Consider the following 21011-nt stretch of genomic DNA (forward strand, 5'->3'; position numbering starts at 1 on the left):
AACCCTTTGCCCTCTCCCCTCACTCACTTTCTCTCCATATCTCTTCCTCTCTTTCTCTCTCTCTCCTTCCTGTAGCCCTTTGCCCTCTCCCCTCACTCATTTTCTCTCCATATCTCTTCCCCTCCCTCCCCTGTGCTTGTCCTTGGCTCCCTCTGCATGCTTTCGTCCCACGGATCCAATGCCTGCCTCCCTTCTTCTCCCGTGGGGGTGACAAGCTTTCCCTCCTGAGCCTGTGCTGCACCCCTGCCCACTGCCTTGTGTGCTGCTGCCCCTGGGGTGACTGGGAGGGGGTGTCTGGGGCTCTGGGCCTCCAGTGCACCCGCCCCCACCCCCCATTGGTGGGGCCTGCCTCCTGGGGGGGCTTGGGGACTTTCCTCCTTTGAGTTTTTTCTCTCTCTTTCTCTCTCATGTCGTTTTTGCGAGGTTTCCTTTGAGTATGATTATGATACACAATATTTTCATTCAAATGGCCATTGAATAAAATATTGTTTGTGCCCCTTCCCCTTTCCACCCAACCCCCTTTTTTGTTTTGTTTTTTTTGTTTGTGTTTGTGTTTGTTTTTGTTTTCCTTGCTTTCTCTCTATGGTGGATTCTCACAGTGTCAATCAGCAAACTGAAGGGCAAGTATATTCAGAACGAGCACACTCAACCCTTCACCCCTTTCCCAACCTTCCGTCCCCTAACCCCCCCCCTCCCCCTTACTGCCCCACACCCCTGCTTGCCCCATCACCAAGCCCTGCCCGAGGCCAAACTAACCTCTCTCTACTTCCACCCCCAGTTCTGTTCCTTCTTCCCTCTGATCCCTCCCAGCTCTAGCCAGCTTGGGCAGGACCCTTTCTGAAGGGAGCCTCATTTCAGAGCCCATATCCCCTGGCCCTCTCAACAGGGTCCTTCTCCTGAGCTGATATCCCACACACTCCTTCTTCTCTACTCTTTCTATGTTAGGCCCCTATTCCCACTTCCCCACTCCCCATCCCGTCTTTATTTCCCTTGTTTCCCTTCCTCTTCTTTCTCCCTCCAAGCCAACTCAACATCTAGGGAACAGGGCTAGGCTGGTCTGGGCTGATCTGGGCTGATCTAGGCTGACATTTCCATCCTCCAAGCTTTTGTGAGGTTAGGGAGAGGGGTGGGAAGACAAGTGTGTTAGACTCAGGAATGGGGAGAGTGCAGCCCAGAAGATGGGCTGAGGAGAGAGGCATAATTACCTCCAGAAGAGAGTGATAAGGGTAGGGATTTTTCTCCTTTCCTTCGAATGATTCCAGGCATTGAATACATCTTTCTATGTGTCACAAAGGTGATGTAGAGATGGAGGTGACAGAAATACAAAGGGAGACAGGCAGAGAGAAAGAGAAGAGATTGGGAAGAAAACATCTCTTCCCTCCAACCAAACACATACACCATAAGAATGCTGCTAGGGACAGCTAGAGGAATGTAGGGAAGTGGGGGAAACAAGTCCCAGGATCAAGCCCATCTGTATTCCTTGCTCCCCACCCCACCCCCACCAGCACCCAGTGCCTAACCTCTGTCTGAAAATCAAAATGCTTGATCTCTAATTGGAGGGAGAAAGGGGGTCCTGGTTGGGGCTTCCGTATTTCCCCTATCCACAAACCATGCCCCAATTCACCGTTCTACTGGCGCTGGCCATGGTGTTGAAGTAGCACCTGGTCTCCCTCTCCTGTTTTTTGGTCACCAAGCCTTGTCTGAACTCCCCAGGTACCCAAATTTGTGCTCAATTATGTGATGGGGAACAGAGAGAGGGAAAAGTAACAAACTCCATCCTTAGGGAGTTCCCAGTCTGACTGGGAAGACAGAGGAAGTGGGTCCATCTGTGACTACCAAAGGAAGCCCACTCTTCATGTCCCTTCCTTGTCACTGGGTACCCAGTACCCAGGACGCAAACAGCAAAAGAGGCAAATGTCCAGAGCTAGAGGTTGAAGGAGACTGAAATGTCCTTCCCTGGATAGTTAGGGTTAGGCTGGCCTGGAAGCGGGTACCTATATATGATGGCTCATGAAGAGCTTTTCCAGGTTCTCTTAGATGGACAAAGAGGGATCTCTGGGGACCACAGGCTAGATTTGGGGGGCTGAGTGGGAATGCCCTGTTCTCTCCAGCTTGAGTTGTCTCTCTCCTCTTCCCCTTACCCAGTGACCTTGCCAGTGCAATGCCAATGGAATAATGACTGTCTCCTAGTTCTTCCTTCCTCCTACTCTTCCTCTTTCCTCCTACCTCCTCCTCTCTCCCCATCCCTCTTCCTTCTCCTCTCATTGGCTTGTATCCAGACCCCACCTTATAGTCCTATCAGAAAGCAACAGTCCAACCAGTGACAGCTCAGCCCTCCCAAAGCCCCAATCCTTTCTGTTTTGCAGTGCATTGTGGGAAGATGTGGGTAGCCTGGGCAATGCATGGGAAGGGGCCTGAGGAAGAGAAGCACTTGACCCTCAAAAGAGCAGAAGATAGGAGAGGGGAAGGGAGGAGGAATCATTTCCTAGGAATAAAGCAAGGGACTGACTTCTCTTGTTGGGTGAGTGAGTGAGAAATCGCAGTGGACTGACTAGAAGACTGCTCTCCTGGATTCCAGGGATGGTACAGCCACTCCCAAGAAGGGCACATGGAGAAGCGGCATTATAGAGTGGAGAGGGAACTAGAGTTAGAATCAGCAGGACTTGGCTTCTGTTCCAGTCCTGGCACTTAATGTGTGTGTTTGGGTAAGTCGCCTCCCCACAGAGAAGACCCCAATCTGTCTACCTAGGCTCTGTGTTTTTTGGATCAGGGCCCCACCCCCAACATGCCTCCCTAAGCCTCCTAAATTCTAGATAACACCTGACTACATCACCTTCCTACCCCCCAGCCCATTTCCATCCCATCCCCTAGTGAGAGTCAAAAACGCCCAACATGTTTCCTTCCTTTCTGTCTCCCAGATACTTCTAGCACCAAGAAGGTATATGTTAAAATACATCTGCTTATATATTGAACATAGTGTCCTCAATCTCAAATCTTTCCCTTCAGCCTTTCCCTATCTAATCCATCCTACCCCACCTTACCCACCAGACTAAGGGAAACAAAGATCCAACAATTCTAAGTCAGGCTGGAATCAACTCTGATATCTGTGTTTCAGATCTAACTGACTCCATCTAGACCAAAACCATGCTTTCCCCTTACCCGTCACATCCCCTTCCAAGTTCTATAGACAGGGATAAAAGGGATCCTTCTCTATTACTGCCCTGGCCTAGAGGGAAATTTCTGGTTCCCAAGTGTACCCCTAGAACTCCACAATGCACTGCAGCCCCACCGTGCCACAGACACGTCTCTGGTTGGACTGTCTGTCTCCATGAAAGATCCCCTCGGTTTGGCCATGTTGATGCCTGAAAATAGAACCAAAAAAAATTTTTAAAGGAAAAAAACCAAGAACAACCAAAGGCAAAAATCTGCAGATCCCCAAATCAGTGGGTTTCTGCAAAGTTCCTTCCGAGCTGAACAATGCATGTGGTTCTTTTCCTTTATGGATGCGATAAGAGAGACCGGCACATTCGCCCAGACCATGCATATATATAGCTGTGTGTGTATATATATGTGTGTGTATGTGTGTGTGTGTGTATCCGTGTATATGTGATATACAGTGGTATGGAGACATATACAGCCAAGCCAATGGACTCCATTGCACATGTGAGGACAAACCAGTCCACCCAGACCTGGGCAACATATTGGCTATAACTTCCCTTCTCTTGCGATGCTGCAGTTTCCAAAGGGACCACCCCCACCCCTTCCTCTTCTCCCACTGCCCCACAGTGTGGGGACTCTCCTTTCTTTGCTGGTATCTCTCCCTTCCCTCCTGCTACTCCCCTCTACCTCCCTTGTCTAGCCCTCCCTTTCCTTTCTGAGCCTGAGCCTGAGCCTGAGCCCCTGCTCTGAGCCCCCAGGCCTCCCACCTTCCCCCAGCCCCCCGCCGGATAACCCTCCCTTTCTGTTGCAGATTTTGAGTTCCTGCTCCCAAACAGCTTTGAATCTGAAGGACATGTTTTCATTGCTCCCAGGTAGCTTTGCGTGTCAGCTTGCCGAGGTGTCCGTCCATCCTTCTCTCCTTCCTTCTGTCTGTTTGTCCTTTTCTCCCTTCCTCCTTCCATCCCCACAGCAATCTTGAGAACCCCCATCTCCTTCCATGCCCCATATTCCATCCTTACCTCTCCTCTGCCCGCACTGCCACCTCTGATCTCTCTGTGTCTGTGTTGTGTGCTGGTGTTTCCCTCTCCCCTATCAGGTTCTCCCTGGGGAATCCCATGGAGATGCTGCCTTCCTGAAACCTCCCTTTCATGCCCATACCCATTCTTTGCCCCATCACATACATGAGCCCCATATGTGTGGCTGCCAGTATAGGCAGGTCTACATACTAGGGCCATGTATCCGGACAGAGTCCGGCCCCACCAAGCAGCAGACCAAGGTGCCCCCAGGCCTCTAAGGCCAACAGCTGAGAACCGAGTTGCCTCAATTGTCCCTGTCTTCCACCATATTCACCTTACCCCTTCCCAGAAGGCTCCATTCAAAGCCCTCTAAGCTCTGACCCCAAGTCTCCCCAGGTGCATCCCCTATATAGCTCCCCAAATTCTATACCTCATGGCTCCCCCAGATTTACCCCCAAGTAACTTTCCCAAGGAATACCCCTCTATCTTCTACTTCAGAACTCCTTCTCAGCTCTATCCCTAGAGTCCCTTTCAACCCTATATTTTGGGGCTTTCAAATTCCAGCCTCAGTTTGTCCTTCTCCACCCCTACTAACTCCACCTTTTACTCTCACCATGGAAATTTTCCCAACTGTAACCCCAAGATACCCTCAACTCTACCCCCAGGGTTTCCTCCATCCCAGCCCTCACTCCATTCCAGCTTTTCAAGACTCTGAGCCCTTTTTACCTTGGTGTCAAAGTAATTTCAACCTGCATTTGGTTACCCTGGTGCTTCCAATGTCAGGCTAAGACAGGGTCTCCCTACCCCTACAGCCCTCCTGTGGGCATCTGCTGCTCTGTGGTCTGAGATTCCTCTCCCTACCCGACCCCACCTTGTCTCCCCTGTGTCAGTGTCTTTGTTGGTGGAGGGGGGCAAAGGGACCAAAGAATTCCCTAGAGATGGGAAAAACACTGCCCTTGGTGATGCCCCCTCTGCCCTGGGGCTGGGGACCACACCTAGCAGGCATCCCTACTGTTGCTGAACTATGGGACCAAAGAGGCAGCACCCTGCCTTCTCTCCAAGAGCACCTTCCCCAATACCATCCCCAGCTCAGTTTAGGCAATACCCTACGTACATTGGAGCAGTGGTAGGGAGGTCAGGGAACTGGGGCCACTGGGTCTATGCATCATCTGCTCTAGGTAAGTATAGACATCTGGCCCCACCTCCCTAGATATGGTGGGAAGAAATTGGAGGGGAAAGACAACACAAAAGACTTTGGCAAGGACCAGGACCATGACATGAACACATACATATATTCTAGCCCCAGATAAAGGGCTCCCCTAGCCCAAAAGCCCTTTTATGAACCTGCCCAGGTAGAAGGTAATGACGAGGCCTTTCATGAGAACATGACCTGGCCTGATACCTAGAACATGCTGAGTTTCTGGGTCAAGGCTGGGGAAGTCAGGTCATGCACACATACAGAACAACGGAATCTCCCTTGTTCCAGTCAGGGAGGGACATAAGGAAACTCAAAGAAAGATATTACAGGCATCGCCTAGGTCAGAGTGTGTCAGTGCCTCCAAAAGGTGGCTGGGGGAGGAAGAGTAGGCTAGTAGGGGAAGGGGGAGAGGTTGGAAGGGGAGTGTAGAGTGGAAGGGTGGGAGTGGGGACATGGAAAGCCTAGGTTTGCCCCCTTGGTGCAGGGGATCTGGTTGTTGATGTCTTTCCTGGTTCCTGTGGGAAATGTGACTCAGGGGCTATCCCCCTATCCCCTTCTCCCATGACTCTACCCTAACCCTAAATGTGCCTCCCTGGACAGGACCCCATCTGCCCTGACATTCTAGGACCTACATAGTCTCTGCAGTGCTCTTAGACCTAACCCTGGCTTCTCAAACACATGCAGAAATATGAATGCCAGTTTCCAGGCCACCCACTCAGCTGATGGTGACTGAGCCTAAGGCTAGGGTAGAGAGAACAAGATCTCTATGCCCTGCATCTTGGAAGCTAAGAGACTATGGGCAATTAGGACAGGTGGTAGGCTAATAATAGTATCCTAGAGGGACGTTACCTCTCTTGAGTGACCCCACAAAAGGTAGTGGCTACATACCAAAGCACTCAACCTACTCACATCTCCAGCCTCATTTAAATACTCTTAAGACCAGGCTAGAGACAGGAAATGCAAAGAAACCACATCCAAGAGAGGCAGTGACATTGGCAATTCCAATTTCTGTTACCTTTGGCCAGAGAGAAATTCACCAGTCTTGGTCATGATCAATCAATAAATCAACAAGCATTTATTAAACACCTACTATGTGTCAGGCACTGTGCTAGGAATTGGTAGTACAAATACGAAAAATCAATCCCTACTTGAAGGTCAGAGCCCTTACCCTGTTTACAAGCTGAACACTAATTCTGGTGCCACACTTAACCCTAAACTCAGGCCCAAAATGAACTCTAACCCACTGAGTTCTAGCCCAGTCACAGGTTGACATTTAGCTAACCACTAGCCCTGGGCACAGGTAGGTCCTTAATCTTAGCCACACATTGAGCATTAAAGTCAACCCCAAACTGAAGTTTAACCCTGACCAGAGTCAACCCTAAGCCAGCCATGAATTTGCCATAGACTAAATTCTAACCCTGACCATGTCCACATGAACCCTATTCCTGGCCAATTCAAGTCAATAATCATTAAACATCAGAAGATAAGAAAAAGAAATTGGAGGAATAAGCATAGGCAAAGAGGCCACAAAATTATCCCTTTTTGCAGATGATACGATGGTTTACTTAGAGAACTTCTGAGAGTCAGCTAAAAAACTAATTGAAACAATTAACAACTTCAGCAAAGTTGCAAGAAATAATATAAACCTATGCAATTCAGCATTCCTGTATATTACCAACAAAATCCAGCAGGAAGAAATAGAAAGAGATATTCCATTTAAAAATCACTATAGACAGTACAGAATACTTAGGAGTCTACTTGCCAGGACACACACAGGAACCATATGAACACAAACACTCTATATACAAATAAAAAAGCAGATCGAAATAATTGAGGAAATATTAATTGCTTATGGGTTGGCTGAGCTAATATAATAAAGACGACAATACTACCTAAATTAATTTATTTATTTAGTGCCATACCAACCAAACTACGAAAAGATTACTTTATGGAGCTAGAAAACTAATAACAAAATTCATCTAAAAGAATAAAAAATCAAGAATCTCAAGGAAAAATGAAAAATGTGGGACTACAGGGAGCGTAGAAGTACCAGATCTCAGACAGTACTATAAAGCCATAATCATGTAAACAATTTGGTCCTGGGTAACAAACATCAAATGTCTACTAGGTACTAGATATTGTGCCAGGCAGAAGAGAAAAATGGAACACTGCTTGTCCTCAAGGAGTTTATATTCTATTAGAAAGATACGGCATGTATACATATAAGTAAATACAATACAAAGTCATTTCAAGAAGGGAGAACTAGCAAGTTGCTGTGAGATAAGTAAGGGGCCCGTGAAGGTGGTGACTTCTGACCTATGCATCAAAAAAGCTACAAATTTATAAGACTAAGGTGAGAGAGTTCATGGTGGGGCGACTGACTGTCTGTGCAAAAGTATGGAAGGAACAGGTTTAATATCTTTGAAGAAGAGCAAACCAACCGGTTTGACTGGGACAAAAGCTGTATGAAGAGGAGTATGAAAAGAGTGGACAGGTAAGTTGGGGACATACTATAGGGAGCTCCAAATTCTAGGCGAAGGGTTTTCTATTTCATCCTAGAGATAGCGAGGGAATCTACTAAAGATTTTTAAGGAGGGGAGTGACCATGGTCAGATCTATGCCTTAGGAACATCAACTTGCTAGCTGTATGGAGAATAGATTAGAAAGAGGAGAGGGAGGAAGCAGAAGGATCAATTAGGAGGTGACTGCAGTAGTCCAGGACTGACATAATGAGGGCCTGAGCTAGCAGAGAGGCTCCATGGGCAGGGAGAAGGGGATGGGTGTAAGAGATGTTCTGGAGGTAGAATTGACAAGATTTGGTAACTGCTGGGTTATAGAGGGTGAATGATGATGCAGAGTAGAGGATGACTCAAATTTTAAATCTGGGTGACTAGAAGTACCCTCTTCAGAAATAGAAAAGGGGAGGAATAGTGAGTTCCATTTGGAATGTGTTGAGTTTGAGATGCCTAAGGACCGGAATCCCAATGGGATGGATATGTGCAGTAGGCAATTGGTGATTGTGACCTAGAGCTAATAAGAGCCAGATATAGGGATGGATTGAGGATTCCTCTATTATACAGATAATTGAACCAATAGGCACAGATGACATTGTCAAAAGAAAGTATAGGGAAGACAAGAGAATCTAGGATAGAGCCTTAAAAGACATTTACACTTACTCAAAAGAAGGGTGATGATCCAGCCAGAGAGACTGGGGAGTAGACAGACAAGTTGGAGGAGGATTAAGAGAAAGTGGTGTCAGAGGAGACAAGAATGAAGGGTGTGTGGGAGGAGGAGGTGGTTGACCATGTCAACAGCTAACCGCAATGAGGACCAAGAAAAGGCCATTGGATTTAGTGTTGAAATAATTAGCAACTTGCAGTTGTAGACAAGTGATGGGGTAGAAGCCAGATGTCAAATGATTGGGAAGTGAATGGGAGTAAAGGAGTGGAAGCAACAAATTTAGCCAACATTTTTTTTAAAACCTCAGCTGTAAATTTTGGGAGAAGTCTAGGATAATAACCTGAAGGAATGGCCAGGTCAAGTGAAGAATTTTTTAAGAATGGGGAAACCATGGGCATGTTTAAAGGCAGAACTGATCGCTCCAGTAAATAGGGAGAAATAGAGTAAGTGATTGAGAGAGCGGGCTATCAGAGGAGGTGGGAGGGCACAAGAGGAGGCAGAGCCATATTAACATGGGACAAATGGGACTTTGCCCAGGGCACCAACACGGGGTGTACGTGTGTGTATGTGTGCGCGCGCGCGCGGGTGTGTGTGTGTGTGTGTGTGTGTGTGTGTGTGTGTGTGTGCGCGCGCGCGTGTGGTGGGAAGAGAACCAGGGATCCTTCCTATGGGAACCATTGTCCCCTCACATCTCACCTCAAGGTCTTCAGTCGACTCACACTGCCTCCCCAGCCCTCTTGCCATAGCACATTTCCTACAGGGGCTTCATTCCCTCTCAATCCTGCCCTTTTCCCTGTGGTTATACCAACAGTTAAACTGTCTTCTGGATCACCAATGTCCTGCTCCTCACCACCCCACCTTCAACTATTTTTTACCATAGTTGAAAAGATTTCTAGTTATGACTTAAATGGAGATGGCAAAGAGAAGGGCCACCCCTTCATCTGAGACTAAAGCAAAGGGAGGGAGAATGAGGGATAATGAAGAGAGATTTTAAAGTGTGGAGTAAGGGAGAAGAGAGAGCTCTGGACAACTGACCTCTTGTTTATTGTGGCTTAGTTTTTTTCTGCAAAGTAGGAGGCAAGTTTCTCTGCTGAAGGGAAGGGGGAAAGAAGAAAGAAGTTTAGAATAGCTGATGAAGAGAAAATGATAGTCAGTTGGGAAATAATATAATAGTTGGAGAATAATAAAAGGATTGCCAAGGATCCAGTTGACATTAGATAACAAATTTATACTGAACCCAATTATATGGTTGCATGAATTTTTTTAGCAGTATCAAACAGCAGATGGGTAGGAGAAGGGAAGACAGATGATGGAGGTAATCCAGGGTTTGAGTTTGGAAAGGCATGACTGGCATTACCACAAGGCAGTGAGGGATTTAAAAATAGAGGGTAGTGTCTCACTGAAGGACTGTATGTTGTGGTACAAAAATGTGACACCTATCTCTGGCATCCCCTGCCTAGGTGACAATGCCTGGCCCATGTCCCTGATGGAGATGCTCTAAGTCACCAAAAGGATTGTCTACACACACCCCCACCCCCCACCTGTACTCCAGATCCATAATGGAACCCTTCCACATACATCATGCCTGGGAACATACTGGCACCAATGCCATTGCAGCAGATAGCTCTGAAGATTACACATTCCTTCATCTGACCATAGAAGCTTACCTATTCTTTTACTCTTAATCATATTACAAACTCACATTTATGAATGGGCAGAGAGGCAGGGCGTTGTAAGAAAAAAAGTACTAGAGAGTACTATATTTGGAGTCAGGAAAACCTTGGTTTGATCCCAACTCTGACTAGCTGGATAACCCTCAGGCAAATCACTTAAACTCTCTGCATCTGTTTCCTAGTCTGTAAAATGGAGCTAATAATAGTGCCTAGCATTGTGAGGGTCAGACCAAGTAATGTAGGAAAAGTAATTCACAAACTTATATTAGTGTTATCATTATTATACTGAAAGACATAAACATGCTAAGATCAGCATCAAATGGGAGAATTATACTTAACTGCTAAAGTCCCTTCCATCTGAATCTAAGATCCTATAATACAATAACCCTAACTCATGAATCAATCAACCAATAAGTTTTTCCTTGAGAGGCTAGGTGGAATAGAAGCTAGAGGGCTAGGATTGGAGTCAGGAAGCCACAGTTCAAATCCTGCCTCAAACTCTAGCTGTATGACCCTGGCAAGTCATTTAACCTCTCTGAGTCTCCAACTCTTTGAGAGTTTTTTCATCTGTAACATGGGCCAATAACAACACCTACTTCATGGCATTGTTGTGAGGACCAAATGAGATCACATTTGCAGAGTGTTTTTGCAATCCTTAAAGAGCTATAGAAATGCTAGCTATTTTCCTGAGCACACCCCCCCACCACAACCACCACGTATCCAATCCTGTGTTCAGTGAAGAGAAAAAGACAGAGAAGGTGAAGTCAGTCCTAGGACCTGCCCTCTGGGAGGTTAACAACCTAGAGGAAATAGAAGAGGAAAGGAGCTCTCCGAAAACTTGTGGTCCTCAGTGGGTAGCGGTAAGGCTCACATTAAAAAGTGCAATTAAAAAGAAACCATATATTCAATCACATGCCAAGAGTAATGGGGCACATATACAAAAAGACAGCCAAGTAAACCATATGTATAAAGAAATACAGCCATGTATCATACATGACTATTGAAACACAGAACATCACATACATGCACACACAATCCCCCTTAGTGAAAACTCATATCCTCAACCTGGGTGAGTGCACAGCACACACAGTGAGTGGGCCCATCCATTGTGGGGTCACCCACTGGTCCCCTGCCCCCCTCTCCCCCCTCCCCATCCCAGAGAGTACTGCAAGGACCTGAACGCCTCGGACAACAACACGGAATTTCTCAAGAACTTTATTGAGCTCATGGAGAAGGTGACTCCAGACTCCAAGCAGTGTGAGTGTTGGGGAATGGCCCCACTGTGCCCTATACAACCTGGATACTCCAATCACTATGCAGAAAGGTCAAAATTCAGGCTATGGGAGGGGTACCACAATCAGAAAGGATGAAAAACAGGAGGGACAAAGGACAGGGGCCCCTGCAATAAAGGAGCCAGAAAGAATAAGCAACAAAGATGGAGAAAGAGGAGGCATGCCTTAGGTAGAGACAAGACCCTACCCACAAGGAGTCCCCTAGTCTGAAAGAAAGATGCAGCCTCTGTCCTGCAGAACCCCCCGTCCAAGACAACCCTTCCATCCTTGTCTGCAGGGGAGACAGCTCCTACCCTAAGGGAGTTCCTAGTCTAAGGGGGAGATAGGATACATAAAAAGCATTATTATATGTTATGTGGTAATATACAACAACAACTAAGTCCAGTCCATCCTGAGCCCCCAATGGCATAGAGGTCAGAGAGCCAGTAACAGGAATGGAGAGGATATGAGGTTTCAGAAACAGCCTCCGGGTGAAGGGGCTTCGAAGTCACTTTTCAGTGACCGCTGATTAGGCCTGGCAGATAGGAGGGAAGGACATGGGCAGGAATAAGAGGCATGGGGTGGAAGAGGGGCTGCAGTGCAGTGGATGGAGGAAACTAGGCCTTTCCCTTCTCCCCTCCCCACCTAACTCTGAAGGTAACAACTTCCTCCTACACAACCTGATCCTGGACACTGGCATCACACAGCAACTGGTGGAGAAGGTGTGGAAGGACCAGGACCTCAACACGTAGGCACTGCCCCTCCCTGCTCCTGGAACCATACTAGGCTTTCCTCACCACTGCCACAGACCCCCAGCTCTGGCCCCTCATGGGATGCCCCCTCTAGGAGTTAGGAGGAGGGCACCACAAAGGCCAGATCATAGCCCCAGGAGCAGGGTGGATGGGAGGGTGTTCTGCATAGGGTAAGCACCCAACCCCAGGGACAGCAGCAGACATATTCTGGAATCTATGGTTCCAAGGCCCTTACCCTGCACCCCAGAAGTCAATGCAGGCAATACCATAAATTCTTCCCTTTGTACTGACCCTATCCTACCCTCAGGTACAGCCTCCTTGCTGTGTTTGCTGCAACCGATGGGGGCATCACCCGGGTTTTCCCCAACAAGTGAGTCAACTCAAGGCTTGCCCTCACCCTGATCCTCACATCCCAGTTCTGTACCCTAAATGCCAAAATTAGATACAAATGCAATGCCTGTGATAAGCTACACAGAACAGCCTCAGTACTCCATGCCCACAGCAGCCCCTCCTGTCTTCTGAGACCTGTTTCTCAGACTTCCCAACATTCTCTTGCCCATCCCAGACTCTATATCCTCCCCCTGACCTCCCTAGCCCCCTGGCCCTCCTCCTGTGTCCCCCCGTAACACCTTGGGTCTCTAGGGCAGCCGAAGACTGGGATGAGAACCCTGAGCCTTTCAATGCCAGCTTCTACCGACGCAGCCTGGACAACCAGGGCTACATCTTCAAACCTCCATATCATGATTGTAAGTGAGCCTAGAAAAGGCTCTAAAACCCTGGTCCCTTGTGCCCAGACACTCCTCATCCAGGCAAGGGGCTCCCAAGTTATAGTTCCCCTGTCTTCCATGTGCCAGGAAATGGAGAGAGAAGGGTGCAGGGGAGACTTACAGAGTAAGTGGGAAAAGGACATTCAGGTCTCCAAGAAACATGCAAAACCCTCAGTGAGAATCCTGGATAATTGCTCTCTGGGCTCAGTAGTGGCCTGATCTTCATAGCCTCTGAGGGACACTGGAGCTTCTCCCCCCACTAACTTAAGCTTACAGTGCCTCTCTTCTCTGCTTTGCCCTCCCCAACCCTACCACTATATGCCAAATGAGAGGACTTGGGACCTTTGAGAAGCTCCCAAAGTGGGTAGGCAAGTCTAGCCGAGAAAAGAGCTGAATGCTGGCTTTAGGCATTCTGCCCCTCCCAGGCATGGGGCGGGGGGGGGGGGGGGGGGGGGGGGGTGGCTGGGGGGGGGGGGTGCCGCCCTGCCTTTTTTTTTCAAGCAGAGGGCGGCAGGGGAGGGGGGGGGGGGGGTGCTTCTTCTGACCATCGGGCTCTTTCTCCTCTCATTCCACACCCATCCCCTCCCTTCTCAGCTCTCCTTAGACCACTGGAACTGGAGAACAACACTGTAGGCATCCTGGTGAGCACAGCTGTAGAACTCACCCTTGGGGGAAGGACGCTAAAACCAGCAGGTAAGGAAGGAACACAGCCCTTCCGGAAAGGGATTCGGGGTAGGACCAATGCAGGAAGAGGGCAGGAATGCATCCTCAGGGGACCCAACCAGGGTGTGCAGCTCAAACTAAAGAGCACTGATGCCGAAGCCTGAAGGTAAAAGGCACAGCCGCTGGGGAGTGGGGCAGAGGAAGGGGGTCAAATTAAGAAAAGACACCTAAAAGGGACTTGAGGAGGGCCCTGGCCACTGAGCAGCACCCTCTCCCTCCACAGTGGTAGGAGTGAAGTTGGACCTAGAAGCCTGGGCTGAGAAGTTCAAGGTGTTAGCCAGTAATCGAACAGACCGGGACCAGCCACAGAAGGTAGGGGGGAAGCACCAGAGATTCCAACTGAGGGATCAGGCTCTGAGAATTCCCCTCACCTGCCCCCATCAGTGGAATAATTCTCCAGATCCAGGAACTCAGATCCCAGCTGCTCTTTCTCCCGTGAGCAAAGCCCAGTGACACCATTAGCCTTCCCCCAGCTACCTAATCCTGGAAACTCTTTATTCAGAATCTATCATACCCCAGGACAAAGAGACAGGGTGTTGCTTCTGTTGACCTAAAGAACCACATGCCCCCAACAGATAGACTATAAGGATGCCAGTCTGTGAGGGAGGGAGAATGTGGAGAAAGGAAAGGAGTAAGTCCCTTCTGTGAGATGCCAAAGGGGAAAGAAACTCTTTTGCTCTGCTAGCCCTCATGCCTGCCCTGAAGCAACCTTTGGTTTCTCTCCAAACAGTGTGGACCCAACAGCCACTGTGAGATGGACTGTGATGTGAACAATGAGGTAGGTGGCAGTTCTGAAACTCCTTCCTCCCTAGTCCACCCCCTTCTCTCTCCTCTCCTTACTCTATCCCAGAAAAGCATCATAGGATCCTAAGATTGAAAGCAAGAAACTGAGACCCAGAGGAGGAAGTGAATTACTCAGGTCCATACTGGTAGGAACTGAACCAGTATTCAAACAATCCTAGAATTGCTCGTCCAATGCTTTCCACTATACCTCCTGATGTTCCTCTGAGTAGAGAACCTGACCAAGTCATGGGTGGGGAGGGGCAGATCTCACCCCACGGGCACCAGGAAGATGCTTTTAACCCCCCACACACACCCTGGCTCTCAAGGAAGGGCAGATCACAACTCACTCCCTTCCCTCCCTCTTTCAGGATCTGCTCTGTGTTCTCATCGATGATGGTGGATTCTTGGTACTCTCCAACCAGTACAATCAGTGGGATCAGGTAAGCAAGCAAGACTGGGATGGGGAGAGTGGCCCAAAGCACACTATCCCTTCCTCTTTGAGGCTCCTGGAGCAGAACCTTCTCATCCTGCTCTCCACCTAGGAAAGCCTCCTTCCTCTTATAGGTGGGCAAGTTCTTCAGCGAAGTAGATGCCAACCTCATGTTAGCACTCTATAATAACTCCTTCTTCACTCGAAAAGAGTCCTTTGACTACCAGGCTGTATGCACCCCCCGGGCCCAGAGCAACACAGGCGCCGCCCCCCGAGGGGTCTTCGTAGTACGTGAGAGACTCTAACCCCATTGGCCCCCAAGAGATCTGCCCCCCAGGAGCTCTGTCCGAGCTGCCCCCAGGGGTTGAAGAAAGGGTCCCCAGGCTCCAGAACCCCCTTACTGGTCTTGGCAGCGTTTGGATTGGTGCTTTGGGCAGAGCTATCCTGGGAGCCAATGTTGAGGGTCTGGAGAGAGCAGCAGAAGTTCCTGGGGAGAAGGGGCTAGGTTTGGAGGAGGGGTCCTTAGGGGGAACCAGTTGTGGGAACTTATTCTCCTCTCTCTAGCCTACCATCGCTGACTTCCTCAACCTGGCATGGTGGACTTCAGCGGCAGCCTGGTGAGCCTCTGGACCGAGGATGGGGGAATGTGCACTTTACTGTTAAGGGAATGAAGCCTGGCTTCTCCTCGGGGAGGCACAGGATGGGAACAGTGGGCAGGATCTGAGCAGGGCACCCAGACAGGTGCAAGCCCTGATTCCCTTTGGGCCCCATCTTCCACAGGTCCTTACTCCAACAGCTTCTCTATGGACTCACCTATCATAGCTGGCTCCAAGCAGGTACTGTGCCATGTGAACAAAGGGAGGGGATGGCAAATGGGCTAGGGACACATGGCCTAGGGAAGACTTGGGAAGCATGTGACTCCTGTCTTTAAGACCAGTATTTGGAAGAAGGCTTGGTCTCAGGACAGCAGAACTAGATTTTGGCTTAACATCAGGAATTCCATTCTAATTAATGTCTAGAACTATCTAACAATGAGACAGACAGACTCCCTGCACTGAGAGCTCCCTATCATGCCCGATCCCTATCACTGAGTTTTCATGTAGCGTCTGAACAACCACCTGTCCAGCCACTACATGAAACTCTGAATTTTATTACTTGAGTTTGGGATGTAAGACAGTACAAGGCCATAGGATCCCTGGATAATCTCCACTCTTTACAGTTGCCAGCCAAAGGAATGAATTCCAAGAAATAGGCAGTGTTGAGGAAAGGATTCAGAGAAGAAAGGAAGGCAGAGCAGTGCTTCAAGTCAAACTTGGGAATGTTTAGACTTGGAAAGTTCACTGTTCCATGCCCCTTCCAGAGTCCTGAAACAAATACAGGGTATCCTAAAAGTCTTTGTGCAATTCTAAATTCTTCAAGCTTAATTAAGCTTTTCTTATCATAGCTTAATAATTTAGGCTATGAAAGACTTTTTGGGATGCCCTATATTTATTTTCATTGCTAGAAAATAAGCCTGGTCCCAGCACAGATACCTGGTTGGGGGCAGAGGAGAGGGAGACGGCAGAGAAACAGTTACCCAGAGAAGAAACTGTTTATCCCCGTTGGAGGGGAGATATTGAAAGAGTGAGCACTGGGCTTCAGATCCTATATCCTAGGATGTGACCATGAGCTTCCCCTCTCCCTGGAGCCTCAGTTTCCTTCTCTGTAAAATGTGGACAATAATGCTTGCACTACCTGTTCCTTACTGGGTCATTGTGAGGAATGTACTTTGTATGTGGGGGGTGAAGGGGGCTATTATTATCACTAGATTCCCTGTCCCCAACATTTTGCTGGTAGTATCCCCCTTGCTTGCCAAGGATTTCAGAAATTCCAATCAGCACTACCACCCAGTCCTTTCTCTTTGTCCAGCCAATTATTACCCCTGGGGAATACTTTAGGAGAGTAGTCAGGGAACATGGGCCCCCTCAGCAATGGGGCCTAGGCCAGGGGCCACGGGTGAATGGGACCCGGTTAGGGAGCCCAAACAACAGGATTGGGATCTGAAGGGTATTGGAGGGGCTGGGGAGGAGACAGAAGGCCAGAGGGACTCACTCCCCAACCTTCAAGCAGAAGATGCAGCAGCTGAGGGCTCGGAGACCAGGGAGACAAGCTGCATCATGAAACAGACCCAGTATTACTTCAGCACCACCAATGCCTCCTACAACAGCATCATAGACTGCGGAAACTGCTCCAGGTCTGCCCGGGGAGCTGGGGGGCAAGGGAGAGAAGCTGGGGAAGGACGCTGGAAGAGGCCCCCTGGCTGGTGTGGATGCAGGAGCCCAGGGCTTGCTTTGGGGCAGGGAGGGGAAGCAGAGAGAGGAGTTTCCAGTAACACTGTTCCCTATCCCCCTCTGCCCTCGGTCCTGTCCAGGCTGTTCCATGCTCAGAGACTGGCCAACACCAACCTACTCTTTGTCGTGGCTGAGAAGCCCCTGTGCAGCCAGTGTGAATCAGGCAAACTTCTCCAAGCAGAGAGGCGCTGTATCCTGATCCACCTCCCAGACTCTCCTCTGTGTCCCCTCCCCAGTGTAAGCTTGAGGTCTGACAAGTCTGACCCAAAAGATCCAAGCTTGTTGCCAGCTCAGCCCAGAGACTGGGCATCCCCATCCCCACCTATGTGCATTAATGCATGTATGTCATACACACACACACACACACACACACACAGAGCTTTTCTGTGCCACTGGCTTCCTTGACTCGCCTCCCCCATGCCCAGCTGACGGGCCGGAGCAGTGTGAGCTGGTACAGAAGCCACGATATCGGAAAGGACCTCACATCTGCTTTGACTACAATGCAACGGTAAGCAGAGAAACAGAAAAGTGAAAGTCAGTGACCACAGAAGGTACCCAGGGAGTGAGAATGGGAGATGAAAGCCAGTGACAGGGAAGGGAAGTGAGGAACCTGAGAGACATAGACCTCCAGACGTCTGTCTGCCCCTTCTCCCCAGACCACCCCCAACCCCTTGACCATCTGTGTGCCTACAGGAAGATACCTCAGACTGTGGTCGAGGAGCCTCCTTCAGAGCATCCCTGGGCCTACTGGTGTCCCTGCAGCTGCTGCTCCTCCTGGGCCTGTCACCCCTGCCCCTGCCCTGGCCTCATCACCTCTGAACCTCACCCCCAGGAGCCCCAGCCCTTTCACTTTAGCAACCCTTCCCTTCTTGTTGTGCCCACCACCCACAGCCTGTGGGAGAGTGGATACTCTGGACTGTGGGATCTGGGATGTGTCCTCCCATAGGCCCCACAGCCTCTGAGACCCCAATGCCACGTCTTACTGTTTTGCTGTCAGAAGATCACCGCAGCCCAACACCTGCCACCCCACTAGCACCCTCACTCCAGGCACTGTGTATGCTGCTGCCAAAGGCACATGCTGTCCCGGGCCTGGGCTGGCCTTGGGCTGGGCTGGCCTGGACTGGGCTGGGGGAAGCATCAACCCTCACAGTTGCCACTCTCACTCCCCATCCCCTGGAGTTCACTCAGACTCAGTGATTCTAACAAAGGCTGGGACCAAGGTTCCTATGACCTCAGTACCCCAGCCTTCTCCTCTTACCTCTGAGGATCTAGATACCCCAGAGGATGGCTAGGGAACAGGGATCAGGAGGTTCAACTCTGGGGGGATAAGGGATTGAGGAAGATATCTGACACAGGCCAGAGTCACCATGTGAGCTCAGCCCTCAGTCTCCCCACACACACACACACACACACACACACACACCTTATCTTTATTACTGGACCTCATTGCATAGGCCACCCAAGAGATATGAAGGGGCCCTGTCTGGGACGTAGCCAAGACCAAGTTCAGATCTAGGCAATGCACCTACCAACCAAGATGGATGCTGGGATCTACCCAAGTCCCTGCCAGGCAGCTTGGCTTCCCTGATTGGAGCACTGGGTTCCAAAGATAACCCTGACCATGAACCTAAAACCTGGCTAGAGTGCGGACATACGGACACACACACACACACACACACACACACACAATATGTCAGAGTTGGAAGAGACCTGAGACCTCAGAGGTCATCTAGTCCAGTTGGTACCTGACAGAGACATGTGTATACACAAACACACAAACACAGATAGAAACAGAAATATGTATACACACATGCATACAAAGAAATGTTACAGAATCACAACATTGTAGAGTTCAAAGGGACATGCATACACACAAACACATTTATCAGTAGGGTGATAATCACAAAGCCTTATGTAGTGGGGCTGGGAGGGTGGGGGCTGCAACCTGGAGGTTTTGTCAGGCTTCATCTCTCTGGGGCTGAGCACTCTGTCTGTCCTTGCTCATCATCCCAATCTCCCCCACCTACTTCAGTCTCTTCCTCGCCCTGCAGTACCCAGTTCAGGTCCTGAGCCTGAATCCTTGTCCTTGCCCTCAGGCTCCAAAGCTGAATGTCAAACCGTGCCAAATGCCAGGCCAGGCAGCAAGTCGCTCTAAGGCCAAACCCCTCCATCCCCTGCCCCTATCCGGCAGATACTGCACCCTCCATCATTGTGTCAGGTGGGACAATATCTCCCTTGCTCCAAACAAGTGTTCACACACACACACACACACACACACACACACACACACACACCCTAAGCAGATTTTCAGACTCCCCCCAAACCTCAGCCTAAGTGTCCTGGCCACACCTGGCCAAGGGAGCAGGTAGGATCCCCCCACACACACACACACACACACATTCATCTTCTGCCTTGCCTGCTATACCATGTCACCTTCTGACCAGTGCCATTCCCTCCCTCCCCACTCACACAGGCAGTCCTCACCCTTAGGCTCCATATCCCCATTCTCAGTCTAGCCCTGCCTTCCTAGGGGTGACTTCAGCAGAGAAAGACACTGAAGGAACTACCCCTGCCACCCTGACTCTGCACCCAAGGCCACACCCCCTCAGCCTGGCACCTGTGTACATTCTCCCTAAGCCCTGAACAGGTGCTCACCCCACCCCACCCCACCCCCACCCCCAGTGATCTACATTGAGGCCAAAATGCCCAGTCCCCAGAACTGGACACCATGCCCTCCCCACCCCATCCCCTACACACACAGACACTGTCAGGCAGGGCCTGGGGCAGGTTGCTGGGGGGGGGGGGGGGGAGTTCAGTGCATTCCAATTCCATTCCCCAAATCCTCCAGTGTGGGGAGGGGCAGGTCACTAAAGAGCAAGGGGGGAGGGTGGGAAGGTGTTTCCTCTAAGATGTGGAAAGGAGGGGGGGAAGGGATGATTCATTAATTAATGCTTCATTAATTAATGGTCCTGTTGCTTGTTGCTTTCTTAGTGTGTGTTGGTCCATGCTGGCACCCACTCGCTTGCCAGCTGTGTCTTGGGAGTGTGTGTAATTCTGTAGTTTAGTCAGGTGCTCACTGGAGAATTTAAAAAAAGAAAAAAAAAAGGAAACCAAGGCGTATACAGAAATATAAATAAATATATATAATATATATATTTTAAGTTTAAAAACAGAAAAACTAAACAAAAGCCACCAGGTAGTTGTCCAAACCGTAACTGGGTCTGACTCAGCTCATCTCCCATCTGGCTCAGGGCGTCCCTTCTCCGGCCTCTCCCTCTCCCAACAAGGCCAAGGGAGAGGGTGGGAAAGAGAAGGTGCCAGGGGCCTTTTCCTTTTTTCTGCGTTGTTTTTTTTTTGTACAGACAAGTCGGATACAAAAGCGACAAAAAAGATGAGAAACTTTGTAAAATATTGTGTGTGTGATTCCTTGTAAAATATTTTCAAATGGTTTATTACAAAAAAAATCAGTTATTAAATAATGTTCATATTTTCACTTCAAATCGTTCCCTTTCCATCCCACCACCGTCCCCCCCACCCCATCCCTGCGCTGTAGGGCTCCTTCTGCCCCAAGGCTGGGGCTGGGGATAAGCGGTGGGGGGAAGGGGAAGGCTCTGCCGGGAAAATCCTCCTGTCCGAATCTGGGAACCGAGGGACAGCCCCGGCTCTAAGAGGCCCAGAAAAGCCACGTTCTCGTGCAGTCCGAGCTCTGGTAGGGATCCCAGGCTCAGG

The 21011-nt window shown here is 49.6% G+C and overlaps 1 protein-coding gene across 1 annotated transcript in view; it reads left to right on the top strand.

The window, feature by feature from the left end:
* CACNA2D2 (calcium voltage-gated channel auxiliary subunit alpha2delta 2) overlaps window positions 1–20691 on the top strand; it is a 442652-nt gene extending 421961 nt beyond the window's left edge. Inside the window, exons 22-37 of the mRNA XM_069095393.1 lie at window positions 3971–4031; window positions 11386–11483; window positions 12155–12245; window positions 12557–12619; window positions 12892–12995; window positions 13611–13709; window positions 13963–14051; window positions 14470–14517; window positions 14891–14962; window positions 15087–15239; window positions 15517–15569; window positions 15733–15788; window positions 17062–17185; window positions 17363–17472; window positions 17708–17790; window positions 17976–20691. Of these exons, the coding sequence (XP_068951494.1) occupies window positions 3971–4031; window positions 11386–11483; window positions 12155–12245; window positions 12557–12619; window positions 12892–12995; window positions 13611–13709; window positions 13963–14051; window positions 14470–14517; window positions 14891–14962; window positions 15087–15239; window positions 15517–15569; window positions 15733–15788; window positions 17062–17185; window positions 17363–17472; window positions 17708–17790; window positions 17976–18101 (1430 nt within the window). The 3' untranslated portion in view covers window positions 18102–20691. The remainder of the gene's footprint in view (window positions 1–3970; window positions 4032–11385; window positions 11484–12154; window positions 12246–12556; window positions 12620–12891; window positions 12996–13610; window positions 13710–13962; window positions 14052–14469; window positions 14518–14890; window positions 14963–15086; window positions 15240–15516; window positions 15570–15732; window positions 15789–17061; window positions 17186–17362; window positions 17473–17707; window positions 17791–17975) is intronic.
* Window positions 20692–21011: the final 320 nt, after the last annotated feature.

The sequence above is a fragment of the Petaurus breviceps genome, unplaced genomic scaffold, assembly GCF_028583685.1.
Source record: "Petaurus breviceps papuanus isolate PSGF00001 unplaced genomic scaffold, PetGlider_PUasm1.0 227, whole genome shotgun sequence".
Classification (NCBI taxonomy): Eukaryota; Metazoa; Chordata; class Mammalia; order Diprotodontia; family Petauridae; genus Petaurus; species Petaurus breviceps.